Source organism: Ammospiza caudacuta, chromosome 10 (genome assembly GCF_027887145.1).
Source record: "Ammospiza caudacuta isolate bAmmCau1 chromosome 10, bAmmCau1.pri, whole genome shotgun sequence".
Classification (NCBI taxonomy): Eukaryota; Metazoa; Chordata; class Aves; order Passeriformes; family Passerellidae; genus Ammospiza; species Ammospiza caudacuta.
In genome coordinates, this window is record NC_080602.1 from 19966378 (window position 1) to 19986504 (window position 20127).

Consider the following 20127-nt stretch of genomic DNA (forward strand, 5'->3'; position numbering starts at 1 on the left):
GGCACTTGCAAACTCCAGTGCCAAAGCCCCAGGGGTTTGGTTCTGCAGTGGAGCTCTCAGCAGGCACCTCCAGCAGCAGACTGCTCGTGCAGCATTTCTGATATATGGTCTAAGGGTGAGATCTCAAACTCAGTAATTTCCTCCCAGCTAAAGACTTGGCAAAAAGAAAATCTCTGGTCAGACCAGAAGCAGATTTAGTTTTAAGAATAGATCAAGTTTATATTGGAAAGAAGAAACATTTATTAAAAAAAAACCTCACAGTATAAAGCAATCAAGGCCAGATTAGGTTCTGCAGTTACTGGCTGAGAACTCAGCAGGCTCCAAAAGCATCTCTGCTCAGTCCACAGAGATCAACCTCCACCATACTCTGAGTGTGACTTCCTCCCAAGAGGAAATGAAATGAAAGATTTTTGAAAATGTTAATTCCAAGGCAGGATGATTTCATTTTCCTCTTAAGATAAGGAGTTGGATCACCCCCATACTTGGGGATATTCTATCAAAGCTAAACTATCAGGAACCCTTCCCAATCAAACCTACTAGGAAATAATTCTGCCAGGTTCATTAGGTCATAAAATAGACACAGCTGAAGCAGAAGAGCCCAGACTACAGAATGGCATGAACATGGACATGGAATTTTCTCTTGGCTCAGGAGTCAGGCTAACCTTCCTCCAGTACCAGGACAGCTGTTGTGCTGCTGGAAGCTCTGCATTAGTTCAAGGCAGCCTGGACTGAGATCAATGGCCTTGTCTAATGACATAACAGATAAGTGACATTTCCCCCCAGTGCAGCCAGGCCCTGGAAGCACCACAGGATAATGACACAGAGAAATAGCTACACTGGGAGATCTCCTGATGCAGCAAAACCCTGTTACAGCCTGCGCTGGTAGAGAGAAACAAAAAGTATCCGTTAAAAAACTGGGATGTGCTTTACAGGGAAAAAGAATGGTTACAGTTCCTTCAAACCCACGGAGGGGAGCACCCAGAAAGGCACATACTTGACATTAGTGTTGGTGCAGATGATGTATTCAATCTCGTCAGAGTAAGGGTTCTGAAACGTGAAGCTGCTGGTTCTGATCAGCATCCACTCCCGGTTCTTGGTGCGGAACCGATACATCACAGACAGGACCTGACCCTTCAGCTTCACCACCTGCAAAGCCATTTGGAAAGGTTAGTAACAGGAGATTGCTATCTGCTGTGCAAATGAACAGTCAACAGCAGCAACTGGTGCATTTTAAACTTGAATTCCAGAAAGCTATGGGGACAGCAGAGGAATTTTTAATTTGGAGAGAATATGCAAAATCCTATCCATGTTTACAGCTATCTCCTTCAGGATGAAATCCTCATGCTTTGTCACATAAAATGCCAATTTCCAGCCTGCTTAGAAAAAGGATACAGACTCAGGACAATCATCAGGTTGTGCTGTTATCCCAACACAGAAACTTTAAAAATCTTTTATGTGCAACACTTATCGAGAGATTGACAGAAACCAAGCTGAGGATCTTTTAAATGTTTATCTGTAAACCATAAGCCAATCACTGCAGCTAAACAAAAGCCTACAAGAAAAGCCATTTTGAGGTTGACTGCTTTACTGCTTGGATACCCAGCTATACAATTAATATATGTGAAAAATCAGCAGCAAAATTTAGGACAATGCTTAAATACAGTGGTGTTTATTTTTTGTTTTTCTAGAAACAACCGGGCATTGGTTCCCCCCTACCCCAAACATATTAAAAGATTCTCTAGGATGGCAAATTGCTAACAAGAATCACTTGCTTCTGGCTTAAAAGAGTGAGCCAGTGTTTGAATGGAGAGAACACTGATAAGCCACTGCCCATTTTAACAGTATAAACTCCTTGCCTGCACAGGTTATGCGTTTGTAACTAAAAATTCAAATATCTAAGTTTGGTAACTGAAGTTTTGCTCAAGTCAACAGTTGCGCACCAGGTGAGGATTAAGAAGCAGCCAACTAAAGGACATTCAAACCAATCTTCTCACACTGGCCCTGCAACTGCATTTCATGTGTTATCCAACAATCTGGGGTTAAGCCAGAAGAAAACTTCCATGGTTTCAAGTCATTCAGCTGGCACTTACCTGGCCTATCTCTGTTTATATTTTACAGCTTTTCCACCAGGCTACCTCAGGGTTGCCTCAAGGAAGGAAAGGGAAGGTCTACGGCAAATAAATGCCACATCTTGTGGATTCTTAATCATTAACATCTGGAATTTACTTTTTATTAGCTATCTGCAGCCTGTATTCTCTAAAAGTAGAAGTCCCACTATTTACCCTCTGTCTTCATTGACAAGCAATTAGATTAAGAAAAATGTTCCAATCCTGCTTTTTTCAGAGGTTTGCACTTCAAATTAATCAACTGGATATGGGACTAAATGGAAAGAATGCAAATAGAAGACAAAACCTTTAGCAAAGCCCCGGAAAGCTCAAAAACATATTGAAATAAATGACTTTTGGTTGGTTTTGTTGGGGGTTTTTAATGCTTTAACAGGGTTTTTCTGAGCTCACTGGACAACATTCTTTTATCAGCAGCTTTCTACTACCACACCCAGGGCAGAAACCACAGAGCTGGTGTAGAGTGTGCAATCTGAATAGCATTCTACTGGGTATCCAACAGCTGTATACTGGACCCTTTGATATTAACCTGTATTTGTTTGTCTTAGCCTTGAGACTGTCTTATTCTGGCCTGATTTTTCCCACCCTGATGAATGAATTTATCTTCCCAAGGAAATAAAGCTCTGAGATAGATACTGGCAATTGACCAAAAATTGCAAAACCCACCCTCCCTCCCTCCCTCTTCTGTTATGCACCAGCCTGGTTCTGATACTGTCAGCAAAAAAGAAGTGTCAAGCTTTCAGGTTTTAAGAAAACAAAAAAAGAGTTTATTTGGAATCACAGTTACCTTTTTAATTAAGAGATTTCTAAGTCCAAACTAACAATAGTAAAACAAATGGCAGTGATCTATTACCCTGAAACCCTGATTAAGCAAACAGTAATTTTGTAATAATATATAAAGCAGAGAGATTGCTGGTGGGAAAATCCTGAACTGTCTTAATACAGAGCACACAAACAAACCAGCACAAAAAATTTCAAAGCTAATGATTGAACTTTACTTTCTTATATTCTTCGGAAATAAAAACCACCTGGTGCAAAGCTTAACTGTTTACTTCAGTCTTTTATTGCATGATGGGAATAACAGCCCCAATCACACTGCTACTGTACTGAACAAAAATACATGCAAGAAGGCATTGCCTGCTAAGGAAACAACACACTATTTTCATAGATTGGACAGAGACTGAGTGAGCAGGAACTTTAATTTCTAACTGCATTTTTTCCTGCTGTCTTTCTATATGACCTTAAGCAAGCCATGCAGGTCCCTGATCCAGCAAATCACTCTCTGCACATGCCCAGCAGTGAGTGGTGACAGTGGAGTCCCCAGCAGCCGAGTTCAGGGACACAGAGACAGCCTGATCTCCCTCGCAGTGAACACGGGCAGGACCAGGTCATTAACTGCAATGGTTATTAGCCAGCCCTGCTGAGAGCCAGGCAACCACTGCAGGGATTCCCTGCAGAGGATGTCTGACAGCCCATTATCCAGCAGCTCTCTGTCACTGTCCCTTGGACAGATGAGTGGAATCAATCATTTGGGCACCGCTGACAAACACCATATGTGTTTTCACTGCTCCTGCGCCGCTGATGCCATCAGGCAGCAGTGCAGGGAGCTGAACCAGCCCAAAGCTGGAGTCCTGTGCAAAAGGAATCAGGGCCTCAGCCCTCCCAGCAATGCCAGCACCAAGGCAGCAGGAAGGTGGGGAGGAGGGCAGGCAGGAGAGAAGAGCTGGCTCCTGGTGACAGACCCTGCCAGGAGGATGCAGCTGCAGCATCACATCCCCAGCCAAGCAGGGGCACAGGAGATGTTCTGGATGTGGTGACCTGTTTAAAGCATTGAACTCTCACAGCCTGTAAATCAACACCTTGAATTTAAAAAGGCTGCTGTTTGCACTCAGTCTGTGCAAGGAACTGGAGCCACACTTGGCCATGGGGCTGTGATAGTCCCTGTTGAAGGGGGGATGGTGAGAAACAGCTCAGGAGGACGAATATCTGACACCATCTCCAACACTTCTGCAGAGACCATAACCTCAGTTTCACAATCTGTTCTAGGGACACAGCATTTCATTGTTTTTCCCCCAGAGGCTCTGTCTGTGCATGCCATGCCTGAACAAACAGTTGGCTATACAAATTACTTAGAAGTCCCTTCATATCCACATTTCACAGCTGAAAATACATCTCAGCATCCAATGCAAGATGGATCAACACAACTTGGTTGAGCTATTGGCTGTTGCTGGAAAATCTGGAGCCACTTAGATCAACTGAGCCTCAGCAATAGGTTAAACATCCTGTGCTGGGTGTTCTGGTGCAGCAGGAAAGGCACTGAAAAGCCAGCAATAAGGAGACAGCTTGGGGAAAGCCCTACTAATGCATGGCCCAGACCAAGCTGAAACAGCAAGCTCTGCAATGGAATAAATGTCACTGATTCAGCTGATGTAAATGTGGCCCATGGTAAAAATGAATCCAAACCAGTAACTCCTCCTGTATGTTGTATTTCTTTTGTTACTTCCCTGTACATTTCAATTTCTAACAGAGAAAAAGGGCCAAATTACATGTTGATCTAAAGTGCTGTAACTCCATTTAGGTACATGAAAAAGCAAATCATCTATGCTAGCAGAGAACTCAGTTACAAACAATCCAGCACCACAGAGGGATGTAACTACTTCCAAATCAACAGCCCATCTTGGAAGGTAAATAATTTTGGTTACCACTTAACATAGGGAAATCAACACAGGCATCTCCAAAACACTTCACTCTGTGCAGCAAAAAACCAAATATATAACTAGAAGATTTATTTCTGAAAATACTGTCAACCCCTCCTTCCATTTATTATGCAGCTTAACCAATTGATAACTGACCAACAAATTGTTTTGTATCTTGCCACTTATTCTCCTGCATAAAAATAAAATAAGATAAAAACTACTTCTGTGGACAAAATAATAAAGTGTGGAACAAAAGGAGCAGGACACAGTACCTGTTGGAAGCTCTCTCGCAAATGGCTTTGGTCTTCAGGATGGCAGAATTCTAAAATATCTTTCCCCAGAAGATCCTAGAATAAAACATAAAGTTATGTAAAATCACACAGAAGTTCAAGACTGGAAGAGACCTATAAAAAAACCCAAAATACAACAGAAATCCACATGTAGACCTACAAGTCATTTTTGCAAACACAAGATCTATCACATTGAACGAGATTACTCAGTTAATCAGGAATGAACCATATAAACAAGGTTTGTAGGCATAATGCCCCATGTTTTTACACAAAAGTTGAAGTTATTTTCTAATACCTGTGAAATGGTGTCTTGAAAAGACTGACATCTGCTACTACAGCTCATTTTATGGCATTAATTTTTGTAAAAACACTTCTTATAAAGCAATTTAAAATAAAAAAATATGAATAAGCAAATGAACAAGGAACTACTTTTGCCTCTGAATTGCAACTGCTGGGAGTTATCTGAGGAAGAGCTGTGGTTCAGTTACTATTCTACTCAGTTCTGTACTAGCCTCCTGTTCAGAGGAGCAGATGTAGCCTGAAGGAAAATAGATGCTGTAAATTATGTTTGCTTACTGTTCAAGAGACTGGCAGAATCAAAGGTCTACAGGACTAAAACTCTCTCCAAGCACTGTTAACTTTCTGTCACAGAAATGTCTTCATTGGAAAGCTGTGCAAGGTTCAGAGCACTCTGCTGTTAGAATTTTAATCAGATCTAAAGGTATAAACAGATACCCCACGCAGAGGGATGGACAGCAAAGGAAAACAAACAGCGTTCAGTGCCCGATGTATGAATTACCAGCTACAAATACTTCATGTTTTCACATGGCATTTTCTGCATTAGCTCCACCCATTCTCCACAATCCCAGCGGCCACAGACCTGGGGCTGGTAGCCAATGACACTGATGCACCTTGGGTCCACAAAGGTGATGACTCCATCGGAGTTGTGCCGGGACAGGAACTCCGTGGGGACCGACATGCCGTTCATGTCCATGCACACAGGAGAGCTGGTCACCTAGGGCAAGAGAGCCACACCAGTCACCCAGAGCCATGTCTGACACACAGCTAAAGGACAGAATGTGCTGGCACACTGCTAGCAGCTGAAGGAAGTAAAATAAAACAACAGCGCTGATAAACGGCAGAACAGCTTTATTCCGGTTTGCAGGGCAAATATCTCACCCCATGGCATCTACTGAGGATTAACAGCACAGCAGAGGAACAAACACACTAGAGGTTCCCAGGAAGGGGGATATACTGAGGATGAAAGTCCAGCTGGACTCATCTCACTTTGCAGCACATCAGGCATCGTGGATCCTATCTCTGTCAACCAAGAATGAATGACTTGCAGAGGACAGTGCAGTCCACTTATCTTAGGATAGGAAACCAACCCATTACCTAACCTTTCAGGTGACATGAATCTCACCTGAAACACCTACAGAATCTGAACCAAGTTCTCCAGAGGCTGAGGTAGGGGATATTAGACCAGGAAGTGGCTGCTCATAATGAAAAACACAGTTCTCTGAATACTTCTCAAATCTCACCAGAGGGAACTGTGTGTTTTCAGCTCTCTGCCTGAAATCTGTGCTATCAGGCCACTTCATATCCATTCAATTTTTCAATCTGAAATCTGTGCTATCAGGCCACTTCATATCCATTCTTTCCCACTGAAGGTGTAAAGGAGACCACTGATTTTTTTACATCTTCCAGAGCCATCTCTGCCAACAATGCAAAATGAGCAAAATCTCCTTTTTTTTTGCTAACTCAGAGCTGATTAGCCAGCTCACCATATGCAAGATTTCAACTTGCTGCTAGAGAACAAGAGTTTTTAATTTGTGCACCCTGACTCTTTTCTGACTTAACCCACCACAGAGCTTCCTCCTGCCTGCCCTCACATACCACAATGGCTCCTCTAACGTAACAGACATCCTGACATTACTTGGAAATAATTTCTCTTTGGAAGTTGTAACACATGAATCCCCATAACGTTCTTCTTTCCATTAGTGGAATATATTACTCTTAATTATGAAAGCATTATAAACCTGAAACCCATGCTGCAGTACTTGTGTAGCTCTGCCATGGCCATGGAGAGCCACTCTGCAGATGTGCTAACATCTGCAGGCTGTTCACCTCAGGTAAGATGGGTCTGGCCCCTGTGAAAAGGTCATTCCACCTTGTCAGGAGGAGTGATCCCCTCCTAGCAGATGGCAGTGAGTGCAGGGGATCATGCAAGAGGCTCAGATATGATCACCCATGGCAGGATTCCCAGACCAGGAAGATAAAAACTGTCCTCCCTGCTGTGGGGAAAGAGATTCACCATGGTTGCTTTAGCTCAGAGCTCTGAACTCTGCTCAGAAATGCACTACAACAATTGCAACCACCTGCACAAAAAGGAAGGAAAATTTTATTTTCCCAGTTCCTTCAGCTCACATCTCATCTGAATGCATAACACAATACACGCTGAGAATAAAGCTATGATTTCTGGAGTGCCTCTTGACTGCTTTATCTTCACCATTTTCAGGATAGCTCCTGCAATCACAGTTTTTCAAGCAGTTGATTAGTCAGAGAGTGAATGACTGGAAAAATGGCAGGGAGCATATCACTGGCTCTGGGGTCACTTTAACCCAGCACCTGCAGCACCTGCACTGCCACATTTCTCACCACCTCCAGCACCCCAGCCCTACACACACTGAAGAGTGGCAGGTCTGTGCACACTCATCTTCAGGAGCATCTCTGCTGCTGTTACTGGACTAAGTACACATATCCAGCCCCAAAATCAGTTTCATTTTGCCCTGCTGGTAGAAGTCACTGACTGCACAGACATCAAGACACTTTATAAACTGGAGGCATGTTAAAAGTTACAATCTAGTAGGAAAACACTTCATAACCACATCAGAACAATGATCATGGATGGTTTCAGAAATAGTTTGTATATAGAAAGACTGGCATTACCTGAAGCCTTCCTATTGCCACGAGGCAGTATTTACTACCTTGTCCCACATCAGCATCTTCTTCTGGTATAGTCATTCCTGGAGTAAACAATGACAAATACTGTTATAATTAGGAAATTGGGATAAACAGAGATGCTGCTGTCCTGGCTCTGTACTTTCGTAGATGCTCTAAATCTTACAAAATAACCTCATTTTCTTCTCTATGATTCAGTCACTATTTCTGGGTTCAGATCAGACAATGCTTCTCAGTTGTTCTCAATGCTACATACCTCACATGTATACACAGAACCCACAGCAGCAATTTTGGCTGCTGAAGACAAAGCAGATACTAAAATTCCATTATACATCAAGATGGACAGTAACATTTCCATGAGTGCTGCTCCACTAGCACGTTATGGAACCACGGCGTCACTTAACATGGTCGGTGAAGGCACACTATGTTCAGTTTTCTTTGTGAATAATATTTTATAATGAGCCTTAAAAACAAGGCACAGTCTAAATTAATCACTAATTCTGTGCTCATACTGAACAGCTGGTTTTACTTTTTTCTATAATGGACTAAACCTGCGTGGTTACGTTGAAAGACTGAAAAAAATGCGGATGCTTTGCTAACACTGCTCTGTAACAGGAGTAACTACTATAAACACAGGAACAGCTTCCAAACATACATGTGTACTATTTTCCATCTGAGTGTTACACAAATAGGAACATTTAGATTAGCACTGTTTACTTGCTTGCTGGCTAAGCCTTGAGCTAAGGCTATTTCCCAACTCCAGCACTGAGATACCAAGTTCGTATAAAACTCTTGAAAAACGTCTTCCAGGAGTGACACCACTGACCTATTTTAAGTGATCTGTAAACTCTTTCACAAGGATTTTCAAGGAATTCAGTCATAACAGGCAGTGAATCATTTAAGAGGCACTTCAAAGCATTAACAAAATTAATTGCAAAGCAGCTACCATTTCAGAAACAACTTTATTTTGGAAATGTATAATCCCCAGTGTAAGCCAATCTTTGGACAGTCCAGATGATGACAGCACACCACTTTCGTAAATGACACCTCTGAAAAAGGACTAAAAATGCTGCTAAGTGAACTGGAGTAATCTCTGAGGATGTTATCTTGTATCCAAACAGTTGAATCTTATCTGACAATCAGTATCCAAACAGCATTTTACAGGTATTTTTTGGTCTTCACTGAACTATACAATAAAATAAAATACACCAAGTATGAAGGAAAATAGCCCCATACTTTTGTATAATGTACTGAAACTTGTTCTGCAATGATTTCACAATCTGGGGTGCACAACATTATTTGCAGCCCCCTACTGATAACTAGAATTTTATCAAAGGGAGCTTTAAAAAAGAGCAGCATTATTATCTCATCTAACAAGTGCTGTTTTAAGGACATAACTCTAAGCATTCCAGTTGGATAACCTTAACCAAAAGATCCCTTTCAAATTGTGTTTTTCATTTGAGAAGGACACATTTAAAATATATTCCCTTGACCTCAAAAGCTTTTTCCAATCATTTCCTTAGTGGCAGAGAGTATTGTAAAGGACAGCAAAGATACAGCTGGACAGCTTCCACTTTGCATAATCTTTTTTTTCTCTGTAGCTTTCAACAGTGATTACCATTTTAGGAACTTGGTCCATACTTGCTACTGCTCAAATAAAATCAAAGTAACATCAACAACCTCCAAAATTAAACCTAGCTAAGAAACATTATTTCTGATGTCACCCTGTTGACAAAGGGAGGCTGTTGTTCTAATTTTCATCTTTTTTTTTTCCCCTTTTGCCCAAGATGGATTATATTTGGTCTGTATAGCAAAATGGAAAATGTCTTAATTGGGTTATGCCACAAGACCCTCTATGAATAAAAATCAATCTGCCTGGAATTAATCAATACATGACCCAGTGGATTATCAACCCCTTCCCAAAGTGCCTAGAGAAAAAATATGATAAAAAGATTTTCAGCTTCTCTGCAATACAGGTGCTATTACTGGCAGCATTCCACAGAGAGAAATTATTTTCTTTATTCTTCAGTTGATATTTTCAAAGATTCGGCTCTGGGTGTCTTTATTTGTAGATGAGATTTACTTTTGCTTTAGCACATTTCCTATTGAACACACTCCATTATGGACAGGTAAATGAAGATGTGCACTGCACTTTCTACCACTTTGCCAGCTCTTAACCCAATGCAATATTGCTCCTTAGCAGCACCAAGTACCATCATTATCTCTAAAAAATGTTGTAAGAGCTTGGAGGAAAGCAGCCACGAAACTGACCTTTAGGGGGCATCAACAAAATAAACATCCTTCAATTATTCACATTCTTTATGTGTAATCCTGGGAGAGGGTTTATTTCTCAACACCAAATATACACCCCTCTAAAATAATAAATACAGTGCTGTGCTTGCCTGAGTTCACATCAACAACTGGCACAGCTAGGCTGCAAGTGAGCATCACAAATAGAATGCAATCAGATGTTATATTTAATTTCCAAGTGCTCTTTATACTAGCAAACAGTTTCCCACAGCACAACACTGTGTGTTGGTGTGGACAGAAAGAACTTTTTAGTTTCCCCAATGAGCTTCCAGTTGGCTCTAAAAACAGAAAAGCATATTCTGCTTTCTTCTGCATATTCATTTTCTGCTCTCTTTCTCTACCCTTCTGCCCCACATCTTCTGTGAGACACAGAACAGCGTTGGTGCGTTTATGGTTTTATTTCATTACACTAAAAAAGAACTTATTTATAATTCTTTAAAAAGATGGAATTTAAGTGTCCAGTGGTCGCTAGCAATCCCCTGATAATGTGTGTCTCCATTAGATTACTTTTGATAGTTACTTGCCAGGGAAGGAACTACACTGTGTGACTTTATCTCTCACAGAAAACAATGGAAAAAGGCTTTCACAAAAAAGGCTGTGGATAGCATACTAAGGATAAAAATCTCGTGAAAAGTCCCAATAAAAAATAAATTAACCACTCTTTAGAAAAATAAATAAAGCCTTAAAAAATGACAGCACTGCAAGGAATATTCAAGCAACTATTTTGTTTTGTATTGGAAGAGGGAGTACTTTGCACAAATGTTCAGATTCTGGCCAAAACTTTAAAATAACCTAACAGCTTTGGCATGCTGTGGTTAAGATGTTACCGTAAGTCTGACTTGGAAGACTAAAATGTTTCTTTTTTAACTAAAGAGAAAAAAAAAGATTTCAACATTATCTGAATTTAACATTATTCTGTGACTCTTTATTTGAAGTTTCAAAATATGTATCTTTCTCTTTGCTTCATTATGTGCTTTTGTGCAAGATGCTGGCTTTGATTTCCAGAAAACTACCAAATTCCTGACAGACTTTATCTTCTCTCTCTACCAAATCTTATGCCACAAAAAGAAAGCAAAACAAACCTATTAGGAAAATATCATATGGACCAGAGAAGACTCATTTCCTTCCAGGAATGAGGTATATAGAGGGGAAAAAAATAGAAAATTAAATATTGCTTAAGTTGAAAACAGGAAAAAAAAACCAGGAGAAGGTCAGCACTTCTCAGTTTTATGACTGGTTATGAACTTGAAGCACTGTCTAGGCTGAGGATCACAAGTTCCATCTGAGCAGCTTTGCTGGGAACAGAGGGACAAAGGCTGGGATTGCTGCTCAGCCAGCCTCAAACCAGGGGTCCTTTTACCTCATTCCAAATAACCCAACCCACACTCTCATTATTTAACCAAACATACACCATGACTGGCTGGAACCTCCATCTGAGACATCTGACTGCTTTTTCCTTTGACTTCCACACCAAGTTTACACCTCATTGCTTGAGGCCAGCATATGGGGATACAAGTGTGTAGGTATCACATGCCTGGTTTTAAACTTGATCTTAATTTTACCTGTCTTTCAGGTGGAGAAAAATGAACAGACCCTTAACACACAGCCTGAACTGAGGCCGTTTTGTCTCCCCTTTCTCAGTGAAGAAGGGGCTGAAGACAGTCTGCCAGTACATGAGCCTTGCTGCTCCACACAAATGAGAAAAACCACAAAGGCAGGCTGGATGTGCCAGTGCTGTCATGTTGAACACAGACCTGAGCCATAACACAACAAACCCAGCCCTTGAATTACACCACCAGCTGTCTGTAGCTTATTCATTTTCACCTGTTTGAAGTACTCAGATTACTCCAGATTTGCAGACTCCTCCCTGCAGCAGCACTGTCAAATAGTCTATCCCACCAATAATGACCACAAAGCAGTTCTTCTCCTGATACTTCTGTATCAACACTGATTTATTCAGTGTGGGACCAAAAAAACTGAACATTGGCCACAGACAATGCAATTCAACCCAGAAAGAGAAAATACCAAGTGCTAAACAAATGAGACTAAGTACAGATGAAAGGTATTTGATAATATTGTGAAATATTATCTTTGTACTGTATATTAGCTTATATTACTGTATATGCAGTGTGGCATATATATATAAGCCACACTGTATGCTTTGAAAGAAAAAGAACTGGAGTTTATACCAGTGTCCACTTGGCAACGGAAAAATAAATGAAAATTATCTTTTTGATCACTGAATGTTTAAACAGTTGTGATTTAGCACAAGCCCATTTATTCCCAAGAATCCAGAGACCATGCAGGGCTTGCTGATTTCAACAAAGTAATTTTATTACAGGGTAGAGAAGCCTTGGCAAACTCCATTACTGCTGTAGTTATCTCATTTGCTTTGCAGATTATGGTGGGATTACCACTGGAAATGAGAACAAATGCAGTGTTGTTGTCACTTATTTACTCAAACATACAGGCGAACAATTCAGCCTATGGATCTTCCCATCAACTTTGAAAGTCAATGGATACATGACAATCACCAACACAAAGTGGGGAAGAACAGGAAGGCAAATAAACACTCATGAAAAAGGCCCTGATTCAATTCTGTGTTCCCTGGAAAAGGCACCCAGACATGACTAATAGAAGTAACAATTTGGATGGTAACATAAAAGACCAATGAAATTCCACATAAGGCTGTCAAAATCAAAAACATCCCTAAGGATTAGTTAGGAGGCATTAACATTATGGAGGAGCACTGGGATATCATAAGAAGCACCATGTGATTTTGTGGAGTGGAGTAATAGAAATGGGATGAAATCCAACATTACTAAATGCATAAGCATGCACTTGGGGAACAGTAAGAGTCATAAGCTAAACCAACAGAAATAGGATGGAACTTGATATTACTAATTGAAATATCACACAATTCAAAGCAAGGTTTGAAGTTGACAAGTGAGAAAAAGGCAACCTGGAAGACATAAAAATTTGTATCAGATGTCTTAGGATGCCTGCAGGATGCACCACACAAAAGAGAAGGATGCTGAGTCCTACACTGCCAGGCAAGACAGGAAATATTGTTTGTGTTATCCATCTAGTGATGGATACAATCTCATCTGAAATAAGAATGTGTAGTGCCAGTGACCTACATTTTGAGAAGTGAAGTGAAAATATGAACAACTGCAGAGAAAAGCCACAAGGGTAAAGAGAATGCATTCTGAGAATGGAAAGCAGAGGTGGCCTGGATTGTCTTTGCAAAGTCTAGGCTGCCAGGATATAGCCTCCTTCTGGAAACAGACCAGAACACTGGAGAGACACAGAGGCACTGGGCATGAAAACTCCCATTTGACCTCTAGTGAAATAAAAACTTCTCATGAAGCAATAAGCAGCACAGTTTTGGAAGAGTCGAGATGGGAAAAAGACCTCACTACTGCCAACTGGGATTTGCAATATGATTGATACCTGGCCATTGGTATGAAGATCCTTTTAATCCCAAGCTGCTGTCCTGCAGAACTGGTGGCTGAAGGGCACACACTGCCAACATCAGGACCTAGTGCTGACATGAGTTCATGCATCTGTAGTTCTGTATTAGCAACATACACCCCTGAAGAGTCAGATCTCTTTAAACATCCCATAACATGAGGCAAGATTCTCATTCAGGCTAAACAAAATCGTATTTGACCTACATCTTCTTGAGTAGACACCCCGTATATCAAGGTTGAATTCAACTGCATTTAGAATTACCAATAGAAAACTAAATCTTTTTGTAGAAGAAAACAAAACAGAAAAAACCATCAATTTTCAGAGCACTCTACAGACACTGTGCTCTCATACTTTTGAGAGAGAAGCAAAATTGACTCCTATTAAGTCCTATTAGCAACAAGAGGGGAAGTTTTCCTCTGCTTCCGAAACCACATTTCAGCAAAAAACAACAAGAAGTTCACATCTGCACGCGGCTGTCTGCACACATTTGGTACAAACCACCTCTTAGGACTCATAATCCCCGGATCAATGTGATTTATGGCCATGGTGTACAGCCACAAAAGGGCAGGACAGCTCCTGGTTTGATTCTCTGACTCATGCCAGCAGGCGCTGTCACATCACAAACAACCTCTTCAACTCCTGCAAATGCCAAGGTCAGGTAACCCCACTCATCGTGAGGTCTGGATGAGCTCCACTGTCTCCTCTTGGAATTTTTCAAAGGTAAATATTCCCATAGGTAATACTGAGTTTCAGCAGGTAAATGTTTTTCTCCGTAGATCAAAGCGGTATGCCAAGACTTGATTCCCAGAAAAACAGCCTCAAAACAGAATTTATCACAAATACTGAACATTCCCAAGTAACACCATTACTGAGAACTTCCATGTGTCTGAGGTGAAATTACACATTTTCATACGAAGGTGCTGGCAATTCAGTACTTAAGTATAAAAGCAGTAACTGCTGTTTTCTAGAGGTACACAATCCTGTGCATCCACCTTCTTAAAATGAGACCATTTTTATATTGGTTTATCAACATAAGTTGAAAACTTTTGGCTCCGGTTTGTGGAATCCTGCATTACTGGCAATTCCTACAGGTCCTCTGTGACAACAAAATTGAGAAGGGTGTCACAGGGAAAACAGGGATGCCCTGAGTGAGTACAACACCTGATTTATTCTTATTGAAAGCTGCTCAAGGTGAGCTTTAATCAGCCACCCCACTAAAACTCTCCCTGTTTTTCTAGCAGCAAGGAACCCTGAGCCAGGTTTTCAGCTCTCCTAGGGACAGTGTGGTGCACACAGTCCTCCACAAGGGATACAAACCTGCTGGTGGCCAAGCCTTGATATAGCCAGTGCAATGGACAACAGCATATTGTGCTTCACCTTCTTTCACTGGGCCCAGGCCATTCCTGAATGAGCAAGAAACACAAAAACATCACATTGACATGCAGAACAGCTTTATGCTTTCAAACTATGGCTACTAATTATTTACCAGTATTTGTAAGTTATGCTGGAAACACCCAAGAATCAACCTAGGGTTCTGTACTGCCAGCTCTGTTATGCTGCTATTCAAGCTGTACCTGTTTTCTGTAATATTTCTCTGAGAAATTGAGAAATTTCTCGGAGAAGATTGATTCAGAGCTGGAGCTGGTGTTAGGCAAAGAATCTGAGTGACACATGCAAGAGATTTTGTTTGCAAAAGGATCCAGTGTGTGCAGGTAACACTCCTGGAGTGGGCATTAATTCAGTGCAAATGAGAGGGCTTAGGGCAACTACAGCTGCTTTGTGGTAAATTCAGTAATAGTACCTGTATCTTTTTCTCATGGTGGTTATTCTGTTCAGAGGTAAATGATCCAGAGGAGCATTTCCACACCTAAAAGTAAATTGATATTTTAAAGAGCTCAAAAATGAATATAAATACACACGATAAAAAGACATTTTGAGATCCTTACTACATATATAAGAAGACAATAATAGATGTTCCTGGCAAAAAGTTGCATATTCATGTTTATGTAGGACATGCTGCTTATGTAGGCTGAGCTTTTTAGATGTGCTATAAAAATCTTCTTTATTTTAGCAAAATGAAAGAGACTAGAAAAAGACTCCCTTCCACACTCCCCCAGGATAAAGACTATTTGAAACTGATATCTCAAGGGTGGCTAAAGAATAGACACACTTCAAAATGCCATGAAACAGGGGTGAAAACTAGAGAAAAATATGTCAGGCCTCAAATATCCACACAAACCAATCTCAGTGTTCCTAAGACTGCCCTGGACAGAAAAATTCCACTGCCATACACCAGCTACAATGTCTGTGGACATTAAGATAATGTTTGCAAGATCAAACTATTTACACTGTCAACTAACTTTGTTTAACACTTGTTCATGTGTATTTTGTGATATTTATAAGTATGCCTAACTGTAAAATTTCAACAATCCATCTGAAGCTGAGTAAATAGTTTGAAGGGTAAAAGCAGTTCATTTTTAATGGAAAAATAATAACAACAATGAAAGAAGAAACCACAAGGAAGGTTCACATTATCTGAGGTCCATTCTTCCCAGAAGATTTTCTTTTTATTCCTTTAATTTTTTTTTCTTATCAGTCACTGCCAAGGAGAAGAAGTGAACAACTAAAATAAGATTTAGAAATACAAAAACAGTGGGGTTAGGGAAATGAGTAAAATCACTCTCATGCACTGGAGTTTATAGAATCAGGGTGCTAGGAAATGACTGCAATCTGAACTGTTTTGAAAGCTGGGGAATAACTGCAAACAGGACACTAGGCCTGGTTTTCTTTGCACAAACAAGATGATGTGCATCTTGGGAGGAAGAAAAATCAGTGTTCTCAGTGCTGCTCTGCTGGTCTCTATTTCTCACCCAGTTATGGCTGCAAAAGGTTCTACAGCTCTGAAGCCTGATTTCGCAGGTATAAAGTCCATAAACACCCTACAAAAGCACCCAAGAGCCATACATTCAGCACCCTCACAGGACTGGAAAAAATCCACCACATTACCAAAGTACAGGTACCTGTATTTTAATGTGCTTTGTGTGTTTCATTCTGTAATGAATTTTGCAGTGCTGTTATCACCATTTATACTGGACATAGCCTACAGATACAATTATGTACTTTCCCCTCCTAACCACAGAACGGATTTATTGCAATGGCAAAAGGCATTTTAGCCTGTTAGCACTAAAACAAGAGAAGCGCTCACAAGCTCCCCCCAAAAAAACACTGGACAGACAAATCTCTTTAAAGAAGTCCAAACAATGCAGGAGAAGCTGGAAAACTGCAAATCAAAAAACCCTCTAACAATTACTCATTTATCTAACATCAGCCAGCTGACATCTGGTTAATTCATACCAGGCTTAGGCTAATTCCTACATAGCTGGCAGGTTTGCAACTGAATTCTTGTTTATCTTTAAGATTCTTTTAATATTCTTGGTTTGCTGAAAAAATACACAGAGCTGGGTGCTCATAACACTTGCGAAAGCTTCGTTCCCAAGGTATCGATTTGAGTAACTTTACTAGAAAAGAATGGCTGAAATTCCAGGGGTGAAGCTGTTCTCTGGAAAAAGGAACTTACACTCCACACTCATAAGAATAACTACAACAGAAATGAGGTGCTGTTTTGCTGTTTTGTCCATAAGGAAGACTAGTTTCAGTTTCACTCCAGTTCCTAAAGCAAGTATTCTAGAAATACTTCATGGCAGCATGTCATTACAGCTTTAGTTTGTAATCAAGGCCAGATTAGTGCAACAAAATGTTTTTCTAAGCTGAGACAGGACTGGAACCCTGATGGAGCACAGGGTAAACACATACCTCATCCTGCAAATGAAGGAGCGCCTGGATCCCATGCACATTCTCATGGAGGACTGCTGGCCTTCCTTCTTTACTGTCCCTGTCTTCAAGTCCAGGATTCGTCCTAGAAAGGCCAGGAAGAGCAACTGGTGTTCAGTACATAAACTGAATTCCATTTATTAGAGACTAAGATAACAGGAAAATCATGAGCTGAATGCCATTAGCCCATTTAGGGGGAAAAAAATACCAACAACAAAAAAATCTTGATCCTGGTCTCAGAGGGGAGGATCAGTTATGTGCTGGTTTAACTAAATATTTCAGCAAAGCTGACTCTGAGCCACAGGAGTGATGGCTCTTTTCTCAGCTGGCCCAAGACCAACTTCCAGGGCAGAGTCAAGTGCCTGGAGGCAAACAAGGCAATGACAGCAGGCACAGCTTTTGACTTGTTCTGCTTGCTCCACTCTTTACCAGAACTGTGGATAAAGCAACATTTATCAGTCCCCTGACAGCTGCTGCTCTTTCCCTGTGCTTGTGCCTATCCAGAACACTCTCACCACAGCACCACCTCAGTCACAGCTGTCAGGGTGGTGCGATGCACAAAAGACCAAACTTTTCTCCTTGATGATGAGATACAGGATTTGTCACAACAGCCTTTGTGCTAGAGCCCTTTTAAAATTATTAAAAACCGACATGTCAAGAGCATTTCTAAAGTTTCTTTTCAGACAGATCAGTGAGATGATCTGATTTACCACACAGCAACACAAGGCTGTGCAAGGTCCAGGGCCAGACCCTGCTCCCTACAATCCCAGAATCACACACCAGAGGCACAGCCTGGCAAAGGGATGACAGCCACCAAATCAACTCAAGTGAGGACAGGAGGGAGGGAATGCATGCAAAGGTATGAAGGAGGTAACATTAATTTTTTCATTTAAAACAGAAGATTGATTACTATAGACAGGTTCAGATCAGGGATTTGAGTATCAGGCAGAATCCTTCTGCTAATCTCCAAAGAACTCACAGAATGGATTTTCACATCTACAGCTCAAGTGCTAAGAAATGACTACAAAACCTAGCACAGACTAGAAATTAATCACGGGACCAGTTCCACAAGGCTCAAGGGCTGGATGCAGCCACAGAAGTGACAGTGGGCCAGAGAAATGCAGAGGAACAGCTGCCAGGCATTAGATGACAGCCACCAGTGCTGACAACACATGGCCATGAGCAAATCCACGTGCTTAAGGTGGGTATCCTTCAGTAACTGAAACTATACAAGCCTAAGCCTTCACTGGGGTGCAAATAGCCAGGTTTACACAATGTAAGGCATCTACTCTGTCTGTACTGAATTGAAGAAAACATGCAGAACACAGTCAAAGTCTCCTCCACCAGACAGACCTAAAAGTCTCTGTCCAAAAATGAAGTTCTGAAATAAACTTACTGCCAAAGACTAAGTTCAGAATTACTCTACCTCTAAATATTTACTTCCATCCATGATTAGGAACAACACCATTACATAACATTTTTAAGATAAGGAACTAGGCAGCAGTGTTTCAGCATTAAGGTATTCTCCAGGAAACTCCTTCTGGAGGAAAGTCACCCTGCCAACAGAAGGTCAGACCTCACTTGGTGTTATCTCCAAGGTATACCTCAGATGGTTAAGAAGTCAGCAAGCCTGGGGAACAACTCCTAAAGGTGCCTCAGTTTAAAGCACTGGGCTATGCATTAATCCTGGTCTGTGATCCATGTGTGAGCTGGGAAGAAATCACAGCACATTTCCCAGCTCAGCTGTGCTGACCCCATGATGCAGGATGCTGAAATTTTAACACACCTCCCTCCCCTGCACTGGACAGTCTGTCACATTTTCTATAGCCAAAGTCACAGTCTGTTTCCCCATGCCACCAACTAATCAGACAGTTTAGAGAAATAAAATACCATCAGGCAGGAGGGAAACTCATTCACAAATGAAGGCAATATACAATAAAGCACATAAAGACAGAATAGATGTGCAGGATCCAATGGCTGTCCATGTCAACAGGCCAGTCAAATCAAATCCCTAAAAGCAACATTCTCTTAGGGCAAAATAACTTTGTCATACATGCAAACAAAAGAAAAGTTGTCTTCTGTGAACTTTCTTTTTTCATTCCAATACAAATTCTTGAAGAGACACCAATATTAATCAAAAAGCACTGACAGTGAATGTAACTCAAACAGCTAATAGAAATTTCTCTGGTTTTGTCATCCAAGAGCATCTATAGCAAAAAAAAAAAAAAAAAAAGATATTTCACAATTACGTGGCCACTAAGCCTAAAATTGCTGACACATGTTCCTTTGGCATGTCTGGAACCCCCAACAACAAAAGCCAGAGATTTTAAATTTAGCTTTTTGTTTGGCACTGTCTTTGAAATATGTACCAGATAACAAATAGAGTTCTAAATTTTGCCCTGACTTACAAAATCACTGCAGGGGGTATGTGAGTAAGAGAAA

General features: G+C 40.9%; 1 protein-coding gene across 4 annotated transcripts in view; it reads right to left on the reverse strand.

Moving 5' to 3' along the window:
* Positions 1–20127, reverse strand: part of ARNT2 (aryl hydrocarbon receptor nuclear translocator 2) — a 95080-nt gene that overhangs the window by 22101 nt on the left and 52852 nt on the right. For all 4 annotated transcript variants that reach the window (XM_058811181.1, XM_058811179.1, XM_058811182.1 and 1 more), the window contains 7 exons: positions 17668–17770; positions 15656–15721; positions 15172–15257; positions 8059–8135; positions 5990–6124; positions 5092–5166; positions 995–1146 (listed from right to left, as the gene is read on the reverse strand). In XM_058811181.1, coding sequence (XP_058667164.1) covers positions 995–1146; positions 5092–5166; positions 5990–6124; positions 8059–8135; positions 15172–15257; positions 15656–15721; positions 17668–17770 — 694 coding nt within the window. The remainder of the gene's footprint in view (positions 1–994; positions 1147–5091; positions 5167–5989; positions 6125–8058; positions 8136–15171; positions 15258–15655; positions 15722–17667; positions 17771–20127) is intronic.